The 17,961-nt window shown below is 40.6% G+C and overlaps 3 protein-coding genes across 4 annotated transcripts; 1 reads left to right on the forward strand and 2 right to left on the reverse strand.

Moving 5' to 3' along the window:
* Positions 1 to 267: 267 nt before the first annotated feature.
* On the forward strand, positions 268 to 4,184 carry LOC140541636 (3-oxoacyl-[acyl-carrier-protein] reductase FabG). Its single transcript, XM_072664344.1, has 8 exons — positions 268 to 336; positions 558 to 728; positions 1,839 to 2,017; positions 2,121 to 2,214; positions 2,308 to 2,377; positions 3,015 to 3,051; positions 3,130 to 3,193; positions 3,947 to 4,184. The coding sequence occupies exons 1-8, from the start codon at positions 313 to 315 to the stop codon at positions 4,103 to 4,105; spliced, it is 798 nt and encodes a 265-aa protein (XP_072520445.1). The 5' UTR covers positions 268 to 312; the 3' UTR covers positions 4,106 to 4,184.
* A 182-nt stretch (positions 4,185 to 4,366) lies between these two features.
* zbtb26 (zinc finger and BTB domain containing 26) lies at positions 4,367 to 8,368 on the reverse strand. 2 transcript variants are annotated; one of them, XM_072664342.1, is made up of 2 exons: positions 8,308 to 8,368; positions 4,367 to 6,993 (listed from the first exon to the last, which is right to left on the reverse strand). In XM_072664342.1, exon 2 carries the CDS (start codon positions 6,984 to 6,986, stop codon positions 5,760 to 5,762), a length of 1,227 nt encoding a protein of 408 aa, XP_072520443.1. In that variant the 5' UTR covers positions 6,987 to 6,993; positions 8,308 to 8,368; the 3' UTR covers positions 4,367 to 5,759. The 2 variants fall into 2 exon arrangements, with proteins under 2 accessions (XP_072520443.1, XP_072520444.1); XM_072664343.1 differs by having other exon boundaries at positions 7,396 to 8,327.
* Positions 8,369 to 10,467: 2,099 nt separating this feature from the next.
* Positions 10,468 to 17,556, reverse strand: krt1-c5 (keratin, type 1, gene c5). Its single transcript, XM_072664341.1, has 9 exons — positions 17,158 to 17,556; positions 15,979 to 16,061; positions 15,716 to 15,872; positions 13,946 to 14,110; positions 13,345 to 13,470; positions 11,961 to 12,178; positions 11,849 to 11,874; positions 10,925 to 11,036; positions 10,468 to 10,544 (listed from the first exon to the last, which is right to left on the reverse strand). The coding sequence occupies exons 1-9, from the start codon at positions 17,551 to 17,553 to the stop codon at positions 10,502 to 10,504; spliced, it is 1,326 nt and encodes a 441-aa protein (XP_072520442.1). The 5' UTR covers positions 17,554 to 17,556; the 3' UTR covers positions 10,468 to 10,501.
* Positions 17,557 to 17,961: the final 405 nt, after the last annotated feature.

The raw sequence follows: 17,961 nt of genomic DNA on the forward strand, positions 1-17,961 counted from the left end.
GTGATTTGAGTATCTTTTATTTTGACGTTTGCGGACTTTTATTATTTCCGGAACAGATCACAGATCACATTTTATTATTTTTTAAATTTTTATATATATTAGTGCGCATTTCTTTGCCAATTTATGTTTTTAAATATTCTAACTATGGATAATATTGAGGTTTAATTTTTGCTTTATAAATATTTCGCCAGTTTTTTTTAGAAGGTGGGTGTCGCTAGGCCACGCCCACGCATGCGTTGGCGTTTCGCAGTGACGTTAAACCAGCACGTGAAGAGTTTAAGCGAGTTCACTGTAACAGCGTTTAGATCTGCAATGTCGTCTGCGGACACTTTTAAAGTAAGTCCCCCCCCTTTGAGGAGCCCCGTGCTGGGATCATTTAGTGTGGTCCAGGCGGTCGGAGAAAAAGCAATGCAGAAATGCTAGCAAGCTGCCGAACAGTCAGCTCTTAATAATAATAATAATTATTATTATTATAATAATAATTATTATTTAATGCAGGTCGCACTACTAAGTGCATGGCGTTGTCTCAGAGTAAAAATACCTGCTGTGTGTTTTAGGTCGGCTCACTGAAGGATAAAGTCACGTTGATCACTGGAGCCAGTTCTGGGATCGGAGCTGGAACTGCGGTGCTCTTCGCCAAGCTCGGTGCCCAGCTGGCTCTGAATGGCCGCGATCTGGAGAACCTCACCAAAGTGGCCAAGGAATGCGAGGAATGTGGTTCCTCTAAGGTTGGTGTCACTCCTGCATCCAGTTGCTGGGTATGTGCACTGTGTAGGGGTACAGGTGCAGAGTTACCCTGTCAATTCTTAGGGCTCCTCAGCATCATCTCACAGCAGTCACCCCTCATTCAGCCCAGGAACACGTCCCTCTGAGTCCGGGTCAGTTAGAGTAAGGACCACCACTGATCAGACAGTATTTGTCGTCTGTCACATTGAGGATAATGGAAAGCCATTCCTGTCCATCCACTATATGGACAAAAGTATAGGGACACTGTCGGCTCTTTTTCTCTATAAATTCCCCCAATCAGCTAATAAGCATTTAGAAATGGTGCATAAAAGAATCCAGCTCCGTAGTCAATAGAAAGGCAGAGTGCAACCTTTATTTCTGTATAAAGTGTACAAAGTAAGGTGAAGACTAAGGCACTACATGTAATGCATTAGCCTGAGACAGCCAGCACTCTCCCAAAGCAGTCTAAAAAGTGAGGCTCCTCTTGGGCCTTATATACTGTCCTTATCTAGCTGTGGCTACCCCCACGCATATTTTTTTATCATAATATCTCATGATTGGGTCCGCTTATATTACTATGGGAATCCCCTTACCCCTTAACCCTGTCACTTTTGTATTCGCTTATGTCCTTCGTTCTTACGACTTTATTTTTTAAAAGAGTGCTAACACCTGCAAGGCCATTTGTGCTGACGATCACACTACTGCAGAATTTTGGGTTTTTTCCAATCAGTTCACCTCTGATTCACCCCAAGTAGGCTCTGCCTAGCCCCCCAAGGGTATTACTCTAGCCTTGAGTACAGAAATGCTGACTGTCTCAGGCATGGTCATTATAGCAGAATACACATATAAACATGTTTATGAGTACATAATGTATTCTTACACGCAAATAATCCATCAACACCTTTTCAGTTGGGATGATAAAAAAAGAAGTGTATCTTCCGTTTGTTGGAGAACCTGTCTCTACTGTCCAGAGAGAGCTTTCTACTTTTTGAGCATTGCTATGAGGATTCGGTTGCATTCAGCGGCAACAGCGTTCGCGAGGTCAGGATGTTGATTGATCACCACCCTACTCACAAACAGTGGGTTTATACTGTTGTTGTCTTTGTTTACAGCCACTCTTGGTGCCAGGTGACCTGACTGATGAAGATACAGTTAGGAAGACTGTTGAACAGACCATTGCTCACTTTGGACGACTGGATGTCCTCATCAACAGTGCAGGAATCCTCGCCATGGGCACTATAGAAACAGCAGACATGGCACAGTATGATAAGGTCATGAACGTCAACGTCAGGTTAGACGTTTGTATTTTTTGGGGGTAATATTTTGTTCTTTTGAGTGAAAAAGAAAGAGACTAACATCTACATTTTCTACACTCTACATCATCTACATTTCAGATCAGTGTACCACTTGACTCACCTCTGTGTGCCACACCTTATTAAAACGCAAGGGTCTATCGTAAACGTGTCCAGCGTGAATGGCCAGCGATCAGTGAGTGTGGATAAATCACCAGTGTGCACATGGGAATTTGATTTTACCAGTGTTTTCCAGTTGGTCTGACTTTTGCCCTTTTCTACACCGTAGTTTCCAGGAGTGCTCGCTTACTGCATGTCCAAGTCCGCCATTGACCAGTTTACACGCTGTGTAGCACTTGGTGAGGAGAACTTTCTATTAATCTACAAAGAATGTGTTTGAAATACACTATATGGACAAAAGTATTGGGACACCTGGTCATTCATTTCTTCCAAAATCAAAATTCAAAATCTATTTTTAAAATTAAGTGAATTACTATGGCATTATTATATATCATTGTATTTGATTGGTATCGTATCACAATCTTGTTATTCACTATATGGACAAAAATACTGGGACATTAAAAAGAGTAGCTGTCTTTACTGTCCAGGGAAGCCTTTGAGGTTTTGGAGCACTGCTATGAGGATCACTTGATTGCATCCAGTGACAAGAGCTTTAGTGAGCTCAGGATGTTGGATGATCACCATCATCATCCCCAACTCATTCTAAAAGTAATAGATGGAGCACCATAACTTTAAATAAACACAGATCCACTGCTCCACAGCTTAATGCTGGAGGCTTTTTAACCCACTAGCTCACGCTTGGCATTAGGTATGGTGCCAAAAGGTTCATATTCTATGAATGTCAGCAATAGGTACAACTTCAAGTAGCTGAATGCATTTATTAGAAGGGGTGTCCGCAAACATCTGGACATGTAGTGTATGTAATTAGGATTGTTGTTCCAGGTGAAATTATGGATGTCTGTGTGTGTCTTTCAGAATTGGCATCCAAGCAAGTGCGTGTCAATTCTGTTTGGTAAGTTGTATTTTATTGTTTGTATTGTTGTAAGTTACATATGTGATCACGGCTGCAGTGTCTGTATTTCTGTCACAGCCCAGGAGTAATTGTTACAGAGGTCCATAAGCGTGCAGGCCTGGATGAAGAACAGTATAAACAGGTAGGATCTTTAGGGAATAAGTGTGAAGCCTTACAATTTCAGATCAGGACACCTCTATTAATCCTTTATTTGCTATGATACATTCAGAGACTTTGTCCACTTGAATGCTGCAGCACATTAGTTGGGACACATGCATGTCTGCAAGGGTCATTGTATGTGCAATTAAAGCTTTTTGTGTGCTACTGTGATGTATATTACTATAAAAAGGCACCATGCTGTCCTTATTGTTGGCTGTACTGTGATGGTTTCAAAATCCACCAAAAATGCATCACAACAAACCATATGAGAATGTTCTCTTCAGACCTTTCTGGGGTGGAAGCAGGAAAGTAAATATGGTTAAAAAAAGAAGTCCAGTATTGCGGACTTGTGTATATTTCTGTGCAGTTTAACATGGAGCGATGGCATTTGTTCATAGGTGTAATAATGATCTGAGCAGTATACCAAATTAAATCACGGTTTAGCTCGAACTTGCGGAGTACACCTAATAGTTGGGTTGGACTGAAGTCAGATCACCTCCTCTCACGGGTCTCGGTGCGGTTGTTTTGGTCTGCATCTGAGTGTGATTACTGTGTTCACACCTTCCCAAACAAATCACACCAAGGGGGGAAATGAACCAGAGCCTGATTTAACCAAATGAAAAACATTGTATTGAAGAAAAGTAAAAGTCTGCCTTTTTGGCCTCACAAGTAGAGTTTATTAACTCAAGCCTTCTTTTCTGCTCTGTTCCTTTTGCCTTATAATTTCCTGCTTTAGTTCCTTGAGAAGTGTAAGGTCACCCATGCCCTTGGCAGACCAGGTGAAGTGGATGAAGTAGCTCATTCTATTGCCTTCCTGGCATCGGACGCTGCAACCTTTATTACAGGGGTGAATCTGCCAGTGGATGGAGGCCGGCATGCCATGTGCCCACGCTAGCATCCAGTCTCTGCAGTGAGTCTGGTAATGTGCGATAGATGGGAAGGAAAATAAATTACAAAAGAGGTAAATGAACAAATCTCTTTTGAAGTGACGTTTTTCTTTTTGTATATATTTTTTATCACTCAGATCTAAATACAAATAGAGCTTAGTAGATGCTTGTCTTTACACTTTTAACTTTTGCTGTCCCTCATACACGCACCCCAGGCAGAATTTCATATAATACAGGCTTCTTTTTTCTTAAATCATGCGATAGAACAGTTTAGTGTTTATAAAATCCATTTATTCATCAAAATGGATATAATAAAATAAAATTCACTTGAATAATTTTTAAATAATAAATTCATTACCCTTTATTAATGAGTCACAATGTTGCAAGCTACCTCACTGGTGGAATTAAAGAATTATGCTTGAATTTACATGGTCAGAACAGGCAACAGAAGAACGTTACAGTAGTGATGATTCAGGTTTCATGCGTATTTTTGGCAGCATCCAAGTACAAATAAAATCTGTTAAGGTTAAACAGTCAGACGGTTCCTCTCTCTGCTCTAAAGCACTATTTGGACATAAAGTATGTCAATGAAGAAATGCTACCACAATACTTGTCACATTTATGATGGATTTACATGAGAAATAAGATCTCTGAATAACTTACACATCTTAACATTTATCTTTTGCTTATACTTATGTACCAAGCTACTAGCCTTCAGTAGATCATTTTCTTTGGCATTAGTTATGGAGCACACCGTTAAAGAAGGTGCTTTACAGGTAAAGGCAGACTAGCACACACCCCCTCGAGAGGCGTGCACAGTCAAGCCACTCAATTTCCACTGGACACTTAAGTAACATCGCGTCTGAAGGAAAGCAACACATACCCTCAACACACCAGCCTGAAGACGCAAGGTGCGAAGTGCGGGGAGAGCGCCATCTACCCACCCAGGGTAGCTGCCGCTTGAACACACCAGCCTGCAGACGTATGGTGCGAAGTGCGGGGAGAGTGCCATATACCCACCCAGGAGAGAGCAAGGCCAATTGTCTCATCGGCTGCCATCAGCAAATCCTCTGATTTGCTGGTCCACTGGACCACCCAGGGCCCAGACTGTAATATGTAATACCAAAGCTTGATATTACCTAAGTTTATTTTTAATAGTCATTAAAAGCTACCCATCAAGTGCAAGGCAAATTGTGCTCTCTCTGGGCATCGGCTGCTGATGAATTTGAACCAACAATCCTCTCATCATAGTGACAGTGCCTTAGTCCACTGGACCATATAGGGCCCCGAATGTAATATGTCTACATACCAATACTTGATATTACCCAGGTTTATTTAATAGTCAATAAAAGCTGCCCAATAGAAGTTGAAGTGTTTAGTCTGTAACATTTACTGTCATGACAGGCTTGCACAGCTAACATCAGAGATTATCCAAATAGCACTTAAGAAAGAACCCCATTCTTTAAAAGACTAAAAACACAGCAGCCTTTGAATACAGTACAATTATAACCCAGACAACAATACAACCTAATGTAGTTCCAGTAACATAGGTACATATTGACCATAAGTATGTGTGTAGGGTCTACCAGATATATACACATGATTGTTTTCAGGTCCATGAAACTCTTTACAGAAGTCCATACGTGGTCATTCAGTGGTCATTTAAAACCCTTCAATCAAGCTACCTTCATTGGCATTGTCAAAACTATTCTTGCCATGGATCTGCTTCAGATGTTTGCGGAGGACAGGTTTGTGTGCAAAGACCATGTCGCAGTAGTTGCAGCGATGTGGTTTGTCCCCACTGTGCAGATTCAGGTGGTCCAGCAGCGAGCACTTCTGTGTGAAAGTCTTTCCGCAGATCTTGCACTGGAACGGTTTGATGCCGGCATGCACTCGCATGTGCCTGTGCAGGTTTCCCTTCTGTGTAAAAGTCTTGCCACAGAGAAGGCACATGAAAAGCTTGTGCATCTTCAGGTGGTTGGCATAATTTTCCAGCTGCCGGAAGACACGGGCGCATTTTGGACACTGGTGGTACCACTGGAGGCCTTTGTCTGCATTTCTCGAGCAGCTCCAGACGTTCTCCTTTCCAGAGCCACTTGGGCCAGGAGATGATAGCGGATACTCAAGCCCAGGGTTCGAAGCCATCTCAGCAGACCGCGTCTCCACTGTGGAGTTGATGAGGGAATGCTGTGGCTCTGGGGAGTGTAACGTGGGGGAATGAGAGGGCCGGCTCTGGTAGCTTTCTGACATCTCCTGCATCCGATCTTCCACAGACTCCACCTTAATGATATTAATGGGGCTTTCCTCTCCTTGGCCCTTGCTTTGAGAATTCCTAAACATAGGAGGAGACCTCGGTTCAATAATCACATCATCATCGTTCTCATCTTCAATGTCATTGTCCCCGTCTTCATCGTCATACACTGTCTCAATAAGCGACGGGTCTTGTTGCTGTACATTCACTTTGGAAGGCTGAAGAGAGTGATGGGTACCGTCAGCCTTGTGTGGCTTAATGAACTTATTCAGGGCTTGTGTGCACTGCTCCACAATGTGACCCATTTGTAGGAAACTGGCAACCGTCAGATAATGTACCAGTTCCAGCTCAGGAAACTCAAGCGTTCCTGTGTAGCAGGAAAGAAGAAGTCTTCTGCCAACCTCTGCATCCTGGAGTGTAGATATCTCCACTTCTTGCGAGTCCTGAAGGAAAAACTGGTCTCTGAGAAAAGGAGAGCCAGCTGCTAACACAACTTTGTGACCAGGAATCTCTAGGTCATTGATGCGGACAATCACGTCACAGAAGCGCCGGTCTCTTCTGAGAGCATCCATCTTCTGTAGCATGGAGTCCCCGAATGTAGCGAAGCTGAACTGCAGAATAACACCGTCCTGCGCCATGGTTCACCTGAAAAAGAGCAAGAGGAGCAGTTACTTAAATGTACATACTTTAAATATGGACTTTTGTTGCTTTTCCATTAAAGATTTATATCAAGTATACTTTGAATCACCACTAAATTTTTATTCCACCTCACTCAATATTAAACTACACCAATTATTCATTTGAGTTACAGTGATGTTGGCACATTTACATCTTTCATTAAATTAATCTTATGTTTTAAAAAAAGCCATCTAAGACGGATTATTACAAAAAAATAAATAAATAAAGCTTGACTGCAAATGAATGCTATGCCCCCCTATTACTGCCTTTAGGTTGGTGTTATTCTTCTCCAACTTAATAAGTAACATGAGATGTTTATATCATATATAATGTATCTATCTATATATGTATATAATATTACTTGTTTACCATCAATGTTTCAGATTTACAAAACAAACATCTTCAATGTTTCAGGAGTGTTTCATATCAAATCAAAAAGATGGATTACTAAAATTGTAAAGAATGAAGCACTGGCTACATTTATAAGCAACTACAGACCGGTCTTATGTAGATCTGTCGTTTAAGTAATATTATTAATGTAGAAAAATAATATTTTGTCATTTCCCACAGTTAATAAATCATTCCCTTGCTTGAACTGATGTGTTTTCTATACAGCGAGGGAACGATTGATTAATTTAGGGAAACAGATCATTTGAGGGAATCAATTATGTCTCTAAATATCATTTTTTAATCCTTTATATTCAGGGGCTCCACAGGATCACCACCTCTGTGTTTTTATTAACTTAGCTAGCTAGCTAACCACTGTGTATCGACAATCTAGCATCAAGACACGGACACGGACACGGACACGGGCACGGACACGGACATGCCCGGCGTGCTTCTCCTGTGCAGCACTAATACAACAGACCGGTACAACGACGTGGGCGCTTTGCCGTAACTCAGAGAGAGCACTTACACGGCAGGATTTCCCCCAGCTTCTTACAATAGGTCGTGTTGTACACAAGCCTACAAATATTTAATCAAATATTATCACCGTCTGCCTGGATAAAGGGGGTGTCTGTGCAGGTGACAGGCTAGTCACGAGCGAGCGAGCGAGCGAGCGAGCGCGCGCTACAGTTCTCCCAGACAACAAACCGACAAGTCCGCAATACAACACATTAAAGGTTAGCAAGTTAGCTAGGCAGCAGGCTATTCTCGTAATTGTCCTTCTAGATGAATACGTGGCATATGTGGACCTGAACCCAACTTAAAGACAAGTGATAAAACAACTAAATCAGACGCTAGATGAGCAGAAAGCAGAAAGACGAGGTAAAGGCGAACCGTTTGTTTGGGGATGAGGTAGAAGCTTCTGTCATAATCAGCTCGAGAGCAGCAGCGCGGCGGAAGGGGCGGAGCCGAGACCGGGGGAAACACCGCGGCACTGTTTTTATTTTATTTTATTTTATTTTATTTTCCCTTTAAATGCGTTAACTATTAAACCAGAGAGAACAGAAATATACTCAATATCAATAAAAAAAAATTTTTACCGATAAATGTGGGATAAACAGCTGTAACTGTTACATTGCCCGCCGTTCGAGTGGTGTCTGAAACTGGGAAATTCAGAGAGAAATAGTTTATCCAGAAAGAAAAGAAGAAAACGATAATAGCCAGCCATGCTCCTGTTGTCTAAAAACTCAGCTCTAACAACAGAATCAGCAGCATCATGTGCACCCATCTCGACATGACTCGAAGGCGAAGATATTTAAATAAATAATTAAATGTTATTTCGAAAAGGTCAGGTTATTTATATTAGATTTTAGATACCTTGTGGTTATCACAATAAGTTCATTTGAGTTATTTTTAAATTAGTTTGCACAATCAGGCCGATCTGATATACTGATGAACACTTTCAGTGTTATCCACCAGGGGGCAGTCGCATGCAATAGAAACCAGGAGGCGGCAGTATACATATACAATAACAATAATAATTATATTATTTTAACGTTTATTGTAGTTTAATTAAGAGTAGTTGAATCCAAAAGGCTTAAACCAGTTTACTGAATAGATTTTTTTGCAGTACAGTGCTATACATGCTATTCAGTCTACATTACTTAGGACTGTTGGATTGTTGCTTCTTTACTTCTCTTGTGGTCAGCTCCTAAACTAGCTCTTAAGCTTCTTTCATTTTTAATTTCATTTATTTATTTATTTTTAATCTCATTCTATTCTTGAATGCGTCTACATCCTTCTTTCTGAAGGCCTCAGAGAGCTATTTGGATTTTACTATGGTAAACTTCACCACTCAATTCAACAGTCAAGAGTAAACCAGACTAAATGTCTGAGGTGTAAATAAGACAGGCTCCTCCAAAATCCTCTCTGACCATGTTCTTATCATCTGCAGCTGATGTGGAGCATCTGATTCTGATTTTAGGCTTCTTAAGTAGTAATAAATGTTGGGTATCTTAACTTTTTCCTCACAAGAACGCAGCATTTGTATTTTATTTTTACATTTAACCTCCATCTCTCTGCACTGTTAAAATGAAGACCAAATGTGTGTGTTTGTAGTTATGTTAAAAAGATATAAAAAGTTTTTCATAGGCCAGTTTTTTTTTTTTTTTTTTTTTTTTTGGGATATGACTAAAGCGTCTGATTATGGTAAGTTGCCATAATCAGTTTGTGAGGCTGAAGGTTTTAGAGTATTGAATTTACCCCAGCTTTCTTCCATCGTTTCCTCAGGGGAACCAAATCCCTCACACCTTTGTTAACTCTATATCCCCGTTTTTGCAGAAGCCTGTTCATCATCTAATAGCTGCCTGTTAAAGTGATGCTAAAGTGTGCCATATCCCCCAAAATTATGCAGCTCTCCCATAAGTAGGTATAGGTTATCTTTTTGATTTTCTCCTCATGACCTTAGATTACTCAAAGAAAGTACACAGACAAATATATGTTTTGCAAACATTTCAGTTGATTTATATTTGAACGATTACTTCAGAGAGTTCATATCCTGAGAAACTCCTGTAGAAAGTCAAGTAGCTCATGATCAGCGATACACGATCTTCCTCCTATAATAAGGTGACCCAGAAATGCACGGGAATGTTCATGGCATTAACACTTCATTGTCATTGTAGTGCCCTGCAGGGCGGCCAGGGAAGAATTAGAGCTAGCGGTAGAAATCCGCTAATCAGTAAGATTACTATTGTGTTCACAGAAGAGTGAAAAAGGCTTGTTCAACACAATCGGAGTGGGCATGGCCAGGGAGAGTCATTCACTTACAAACCATTACAAAAGAACTGACATTTGAACCCATAGTGTACCAAAGTTTGTGTACCAAGGCTGTTGTGCTCCCTCTGTTCTCACAGAGCCGCTGGGATTTTGTAACTCTGCTCAGTTTCTACCATCCCCACATTGTGGCCTCTGACCAGACTGGTTTCTGTCCCCGTTATTAAATCTAGCACTACATTGTAGAGCAGTTGAATACAGCGTGATACTTGGCTGAAAATGTCTGTATCCTGAAAACTGTGGCTTTCTGTTATGTTCAAATGACCCGCTCTAGAATTACACTCCGTGATGGATCAAACCTGTAAAAATAAAAGAAAAAATAACACTGTAAGACCATGACACAAGTAGATACCTGCTTTCATAGCAGTCTAGTCAAAGCCTTTTTCTACTAATCAAACTGTCTCTGTAAAAAAAAAAAGAGAGAGACACCTGACACAGCACAGCAATCTCAAACACAATGTTTATTTACTTCACATTCAAACAGTAAACAAATACCACCGATACTGACGTCTTGCCAGTATCCGCCTCAGTGTTGTTATTGTCATAGGTTGCACTGGTTTCACAGATAGTCTGCCCGAGTCTAATGTTATACGCGTAGTTTTGGGGTTGTTTAATATGAGCTGTTTATTTCCTTGGAGATGTGGCTGATGGAGAGGTAATGAAGGAGCGCAGGACTCACTTCTTGCGCTCCTCAATCTGCTCCACCTCACTGGATTCGTCCACCACTTTGCCGTTGACCATAGTCTGGGTGACCACCTTCACAATCTTCCGCGTTCTCACCTCAGGCTGTTCTACAAAATAGCAGAAAAGGCTGTGTCAAAAAAGAAAGAAGTTAAGGGTTTGGTTTAAAGGACCCATATGATCAACAACCAAGTTATGCACTCTGGAAACACTGTTAAACATACCGTTTATGGGATACAGTCCGTAGACACTGATTAGCCATAACATTAGTACCTAATACATTAGTGTCTGATATCGAGTAGGTTGCCCACCACAACAGATCAGGCATGGACTCCACAAGACCTCCGAAGGTGGCCTGTGGAATCTGGAACCAAGACGTCAGCAGCAGATCCTTTAAGACCTGTAAGTTGTGAGGTGGAGCCTCCATGGGTCAGGTCAATGACTTTTTGGACTGCATTTGATAGGTACTGACCACTGCATATCCCAGGAACACCCCACAAGACCTGCCTGATGTTTTAGAGATGTTCTTACCCAGTCGTCCAGCCATCACAATTTGTCTCTCGTCGAAGTGGCTCAGATACTTATACTTGCCTAATTTTACTGCTTTTAACACATCACCTTCAAGAACTGGCTGTTCACTTACTGCCTGATATATGATACTCCTCGATAGATGCCACCGTAGATGTCATGTGTGTTTATTCTACTTTACCTGAAAGTGGTACTAATGTTATGGCTGATCAGTTTATGGAAACTAAACTGCAGAAACGTGCCCTGAGTTTGTCATGTTTACGATGTCAAAACCATGATGAAATTAACATTTGACCAACCATTCACAGCTTTCACACTGAAATGATAAGAAGTGGGAATGCTGAATATGAGCCTATGAAATTCACTGTGTGGTGCCGTTTGCTTGTGGACTTACTTTTAGTGGTTGCAACCTCTTTCACCCTAAAATACAAAAAGAAACAAAATGTGATTCCATTTTAGAGTTGTCCTGATTTCCTCTCTGATTAATTGGAAACATCAGTACTTACACCTCCTCTCCTTCCAGCAGCCTCCTGTAGGTGGCAATCTCCAGCTCCAGGTTCTGTTTGATTCTCAGTAGCTGTTCGTAGTCAGTTTTAATGCGCTGCATGTCCAGACGTAGTTGTGACAGTTCGTCCTCAAGCTGCGTTAGAGTGCCTTGCATGTGCTCCATCTCGATAGCATACTTTTGATTGGTTTCTCCGAGGTTCCCCTCCAGAACACCAACCTGTAGAGAGCCATGCGGTTTGATTCAATAATAAATAGGGACACCAGGTCATTCATTGAAGGGTTTTTAAAAAATGTTTATCCTGCTTATGTTGGAGTAACTGTCTCTACACTCCAGGAAGGGCTTTCTACTAGATTGTGGAGCATTGCTGTGAGGATTTGATTGCAATCAGCAACAATAGTGTGAGTGAGGTCACCGCACCACCTCATCCCCAACTCATCCCAAAAGTATTGGATAAAGCAACACCATTCCAGAGTACAAAGTTCTTACACTGGCTTTATACCCCTCTAGCCCACACCTGGCATTAGGCATAGAGTCATATTCTATTAGCAGCACCTCTCTACAGGGACTAGATAAACTGTGTGTGTGTGCATTTGCACATCTGTGTCAGCAATTACAATTTTACAGTACAATTTTAAGTAGCTCAATGCCTGTCCACAGACATTTGGGCATATATATTGGGGTTTATCATAATACTATACAATATTGTTGTATGCAATATTATTATGCAATGATATTCTAAAATTAGCATTGTTTAGTATTTCTGGCTACAGTAGGTTCAAGCCTATTCTTTGTTGTCAGACCCCCAAAATGTTTTATTTTACTTTTCTTTAGTGGGAAATTGGAACTTGGTAACAAATTGGCCCAAATACCGATCTATAACCATAATAACCCATCTATTGATTTGACTGCTTCTAGTGTTTAAAGCTTTACTAGATGAGCATGAGGACGAAAGTAAAGCAGCTAAAGCTACATCAATAAAAGGAAGGGTTGCCGTACAATAGTATCTGAAAAGTCATAGCCAAATATAATATTTACAAAGATAAGTGTCTGATCTGAAGTGTTTATACAGTATATTCAGTGTCCTGCACCATTTCATCACTGGTAAAATTGATCTTGCCTATCATGCTGCGGTAAGCACACTTAATTACAGTGTGCTTACAGGCAAACATAGCAAACAGCAGATGCACTGAGCCTGCAGCTTCCTGAGCTGCTAAATGAAAAGACATGTTGCCAGACTGCTGACAGACTGATTACACTGAAGAAAAAAAACTACCTAAAATGACACTGTCACTGACAAGTTTTGCTGTGTTGAAAGGATAGCAGCTAATGAACATTTGTGCATTTGCATCATTTGCAGTGTTTTTACCTAGGGTTAAGCTTACCTGCTTGCGTAGGCTGTCCAGCTCTACCTCTAGGCTTTGCAGGAAGCGACGCCGCTCACTGAGCTCGCCCTGAGCGCACCGTAGAGCTTCGTTACTTTCTTTCACCTCCGATTGCACTGTCTCCAGCTGGCAAACACAAACAAATACATTTTCAATGGAATACTACAGAGCTTTTCAACCCGGCAATGCAAATCTGGGTTCAGTAATGAGTATGTTTTGAGTAAATGCTTTCTGTTCTTTACCAAGTATGTATCAACATCATTGGCTGGGGTAATCAACTGTATTTTATTCATTTACACTCTTTTATGTGTTCATAGTCGTTTAATTTTTTATACTCATTTTTTATGTATTACATATTTTTACTATTTTTACGATGTGGTTTGATTAAATTAAAATTCTAACTAATTCTAATTCTTAACTGAATTAGAATATATATATATATATATATATATATATATTATAAATATATATATATATATATATAATATATTATAACTGATCCATCAGATAGCGATTACATGTTTAAATGATAGGGTTTCACTGATAAAAGAAACATGCAAGTCTCTATCCCCTGCTGGGGGGATCCTTTATCCCAACTGACCTTCTTCAGATACCACATCTCAGCATCCTCTTTGTTCTTGCGAGCGATGCCCTCATACTGGGCCCTCAGTTCAGTCATAATGGCTCCTAGGTCTGGCCCCTGGGTGGCATCCACTTCCACATTCACCTGCTCATTGGCCAAACGAGCCTTCAGTGAGTTCATCTCCTGCAGACAGACAGAGTCAAAAGTGTAGTTATATACACAAGGATGTACTGTATGTTTTAGCTTCAAATGCATTTCTAGCTCTTTCATTATAAGAAGTACACATACTCTTTCAGGGCCCTCAACCTCCAAGGGGGGGGGGGTCCTCAGAATTTGTTATAATTATTTGTCATTCGTCATGATACTGGCAGAAAAACATCCCTTAACTTTGCTTCCATGAACTCGAGCGCATATTTGTAAGGGCTTGATACTAAAAAATAATTTATTTATTTGTATTTATTTACTTTTATAGTATTTATTTGACGCTTTTATACATTTGAATCATGTTACACAGATTGTGTAACAGGTGAGTGCAGTGCCTGACAGGGAAATTGAACCCTAGCCTGCCACAGGGAGGGCAGTGTTGCTCACTACCAGACACCAACCATATATTTACATACTGTTTTGTTTAGTGTATAGTAGAACGTACGTTTCTGCCCTGATCTAAATTAATGATGTCTTACTTAATGCTTCTATACAAAGTAAATATCGTTGAGATGGGTGGAGATCCTAAAGTAGGGGATTCCAATGCTTCAGTTCTTCAAATTGGTCATTTTTAGAGCTTTAATTATATACTTATACTTACTTAGCTTTAGATCTGTGTTATAAAGTCTATGTATTTGAATGTTATACAGTGTTTTTACACACACACAATTTCTACAGTACTGCAGTATGCTTTTGCTTCTGGGCTTACTGTACTCTTTCAGCCTTTCATCCATCTACTTCTCATATACCATAAAACAGTTTTGGCATGAAAACTGGCTTACAAACATGCTGACAGTACACTGACTGACACAAGCTGAATCTAAACTATTACAATTAAAGCACAAAGTTTAACCCCACAAACCCTGTGCACCCCTTCAGTTCTTCACGCTCACTTCACAAACACTAATACAGCCTTATGTGCTGAACGGTTACCAACTAAATTATAATGGTTTGTGCGTTAGGGCTAATAACTGAATCACCTAAGGTTAAGCCACTATAGAGAGACTCTATATTAGTAGATATACACTGCACTATAATATGAAAGTAATAGTTATATATAATATGCAAATAAATCAATATATTAATACCTTTAATCATATTATTATAGGCATTTATAGCTATATTCATCTGGGGGCTACAGTATATATGCAGTATATCTTTGTGGAGTGATGTCATGTGAGCACCGCACCTGCCTGTCTAAACAAACCCAGCCTTCAGATCCAGACTTTTGTCTCATACTATTGTATGTGAATCTATGTGCTAGTATTTACAGAGAAAAAAGATGGACTGGGTGTTTCCATTTACAGCAGACATCAACAGCTTCACAGCTGTCATTGCTTTACTGACAAGGCAGGTATGTTATACTACTCTCATATACTGATAAGCGATATCTGTTGCCATAATGTACACCAAAAAGGTCCCTGGTTTGGACATATGGTCCTATAAAAAACATTCTGTGGAGTGTGTTTTTATGACTGCACTTCTTTAGATGTTTGTGGTTGTTTTGAGGCCATGCTCATATGAAACACTTATAATGTGATACTAATAACTGATACAGTGGGTTTCTTTAAATAGAAACATCACCTCATCGTGGTTCTTCTTCAGGAAATACAGTTCCTCTTTCAGGCTGTCTAGGTCTCCTCTGAGGGTTGTGATGATCTGGTCATGATCTGCTTTCGCTCTACGCAGAGCAACACAGTCTCTCTCCACTGACTGACAAAGAGCAGCTTCTGCTTCCCATCTACAAACAGAAATACAATGGGCATATGATACACACACCATGAAACACCATGGGGGATTTTCCATGGAATCCCTTTCCTTTTAAAGCCCAGTGAGGTGACGCTCACTTAATCCTGAAGTCATCAGCAGCCAGCTTTGCGTTGTCGATTTCCAGCATAATGCGAGCGTTCTCCAGAGTCTTTTTCCTCACCTAAAGCACAGAAATAAGATCAGTGTGTTTCACTCTAAGATGGTCTTGAACCATAGGCCTATTATGCAGTACCAGGTACATGTAGATACAAGCTTCGGTTTTAAAGGGAAATTCCACCAACTTTTTAAACTTCATAATTCAGTAATTCTGTTCTGAGATACTTTATTAACTCAAATTCCTCTACAATAATGGTGAAAGGAACCAGAGTGTGTGATGTCTAAAATGCAAATACAGTCATTTTATTTACTGCCCAAAACAATCAGTGAATCTACGTGTGTCTGAGGTTTTATACGTGATGTTGATGATATTAAAATGCTGATAAATCTGAATCTGATGTTTTCTTTAGGGGCTGTTTTGCCTTCCAACATCCTGTATGTGCTTCTCTGCCATGTATGGCTGTTAGAAATATGTTAATGGTCAAAATCTTCTAAGAAGAAAGATACTACAATGTTTTGGGCATATGGAAGTGTATTTATTTTGTAATTATTTTGTGTAACAACCTTCTGTGAGGGTGGTAACCATCTGCCTAATATTGAGTAGGTGCCCCTTGTGTCAACACAACGAATCTATTGAGGCATGGACTCCACAAGATTTCTGAAGGCTTCCTGTGGTGTCTCATCAATTAGTCTAGGTGCCCATGACCATGCCCTGTTACGGGTTCACTGGTTGTCTATTCTTAGAACTCTTTTGGCAGATACTGACCACTGCATACCAGAAAAAACCCCACAAGACCTGTCTGATGTTTTAGAGATGTTCTGACCCAGTTGTCTTGCCATCACAATTTGGCCCTCTGTCATATCTACCCATGACAGATGCCACTATAGATAAAGATAATCAATGTTTTTCACTTTCATGTAATGGCTGATCAGTATACATTTGAATTGTGTTACACAGGTACTGTTAGGAGTCTTGCCCAAAATCTTTGTATTGGTGTAGTGTGGTGTACTCCCCCAACCGCTACAATGAAGCTATTATCAACGTTTTGTTTTTATGAAGCGTTGACCTATATGTAGACCCTTGCAATTTGAGGGGTTTCAACAATTAACAGTTATAACATGACCCTCAGAATATATCAATTTGAGAGACCCATACAAACCTCTTGCCCAATAGCATGAGCCTGAGCCATCATGCTCTCGATGTCATGACCCTTAGGTGCTCTCTCCAGCATCAGCTGCTTTATCTTCAGCTCCAGGTCAGCGTTGGACTTCTCCAGAGAATGCACCTTGTTGAGATAGCTGGCCAGCCGGTCATTCAGACCCTGCATGGTCTCCTTCTCGCTGGCACCTACAGCCAGGCCGTTCAGAGAGAGATTGCTCAGGATGTTGAGCCCGTTGCCCATGGAGACAGAGCGGGAGAGAGACAGTGTGCTGGCTGACGAGAGGGACACTGGTGTTTTAGAGCGGCCACGAGAGCCACTATCTCGCAAAGAGAGGCTGGAGAAAGAAGGCTGGCGGCCCGCAGAGTATGTACGCACAGACAGGCTGGAGGTCATTTTGGCAACGGTGAAAAGGAGATTGGTGTAGTATATGTAGGTTGACTGTAGAAAGGAGTGAATACAGTGGAATTACTGGATTTGTAAACTACACAGACCCCTTCCTATTCCCAAATTTAAACAACTGCCCAACCGTACAATAAAACAAAGGGGTATTAGACCGAAGCCATAGAAGAAACAATTTTGTAAAAGAGATGTACATAAAAGTGGGTGAAGAGGTGGGCAATATGACAATATTTCAGTAGTACTGTGATGTATTTTGTTATCTGGAATCACAAACTGCTTTTCTGAGCAGATTGTGAACATCATGAGCATGTAAAAAGATACACAATGTATATCATAAAAATATCTTTAGATAGAACAAGTTACCATATACCAGCCCTTGTGAAAAAAAGATCAATTTATCTA

The sequence above is a fragment of the Salminus brasiliensis genome, chromosome 20, assembly GCF_030463535.1.
Source record: "Salminus brasiliensis chromosome 20, fSalBra1.hap2, whole genome shotgun sequence".
Taxonomy (NCBI): Eukaryota; Metazoa; Chordata; class Actinopteri; order Characiformes; family Bryconidae; genus Salminus; species Salminus brasiliensis.

What these genes read in the sequence shown, in the direction of transcription:
- LOC140541636 (XM_072664344.1), top strand. Translation starts at nt 313, where the DNA reads ATGTCGTCTGCGGACACTTTTAAA. An exon ending in CGTCTGCGGACACTTTTAAA is followed by an intron (nt 337 to 557) that starts GTAAGTCCCCCC and finishes TGTGTGTTTTAG; the next exon opens with GTCGGCTCACTGAAGGATAA. An exon ending in TACACGCTGTGTAGCACTTG is followed by an intron (nt 2,378 to 3,014) that starts GTGAGGAGAACT and finishes TGTGTCTTTCAG; the next exon opens with AATTGGCATCCAAGCAAGTG.
- zbtb26 (XM_072664342.1), bottom strand. Translation starts at nt 6,986, where the DNA reads ATGGCGCAGGACGGTGTTATTCTGCAGTTCAGCTTCGCTACATTCGGG.
- krt1-c5 (XM_072664341.1), bottom strand. Translation starts at nt 17,553, where the DNA reads ATGACCTCCAGCCTGTCTGTGCGTACATACTCTGCGGGCCGCCAGCCT. An exon ending in GCTGATGACTTCAGGATTAA is followed by an intron (nt 15,873 to 15,978) that starts GTGAGCGTCACC and finishes TTCTGTTTGTAG; the next exon opens with ATGGGAAGCAGAAGCTGCTC. An exon ending in TGGACAGCCTACGCAAGCAG is followed by an intron (nt 12,179 to 13,344) that starts GTAAGCTTAACC and finishes GGCTCTCTACAG; the next exon opens with GTTGGTGTTCTGGAGGGGAA.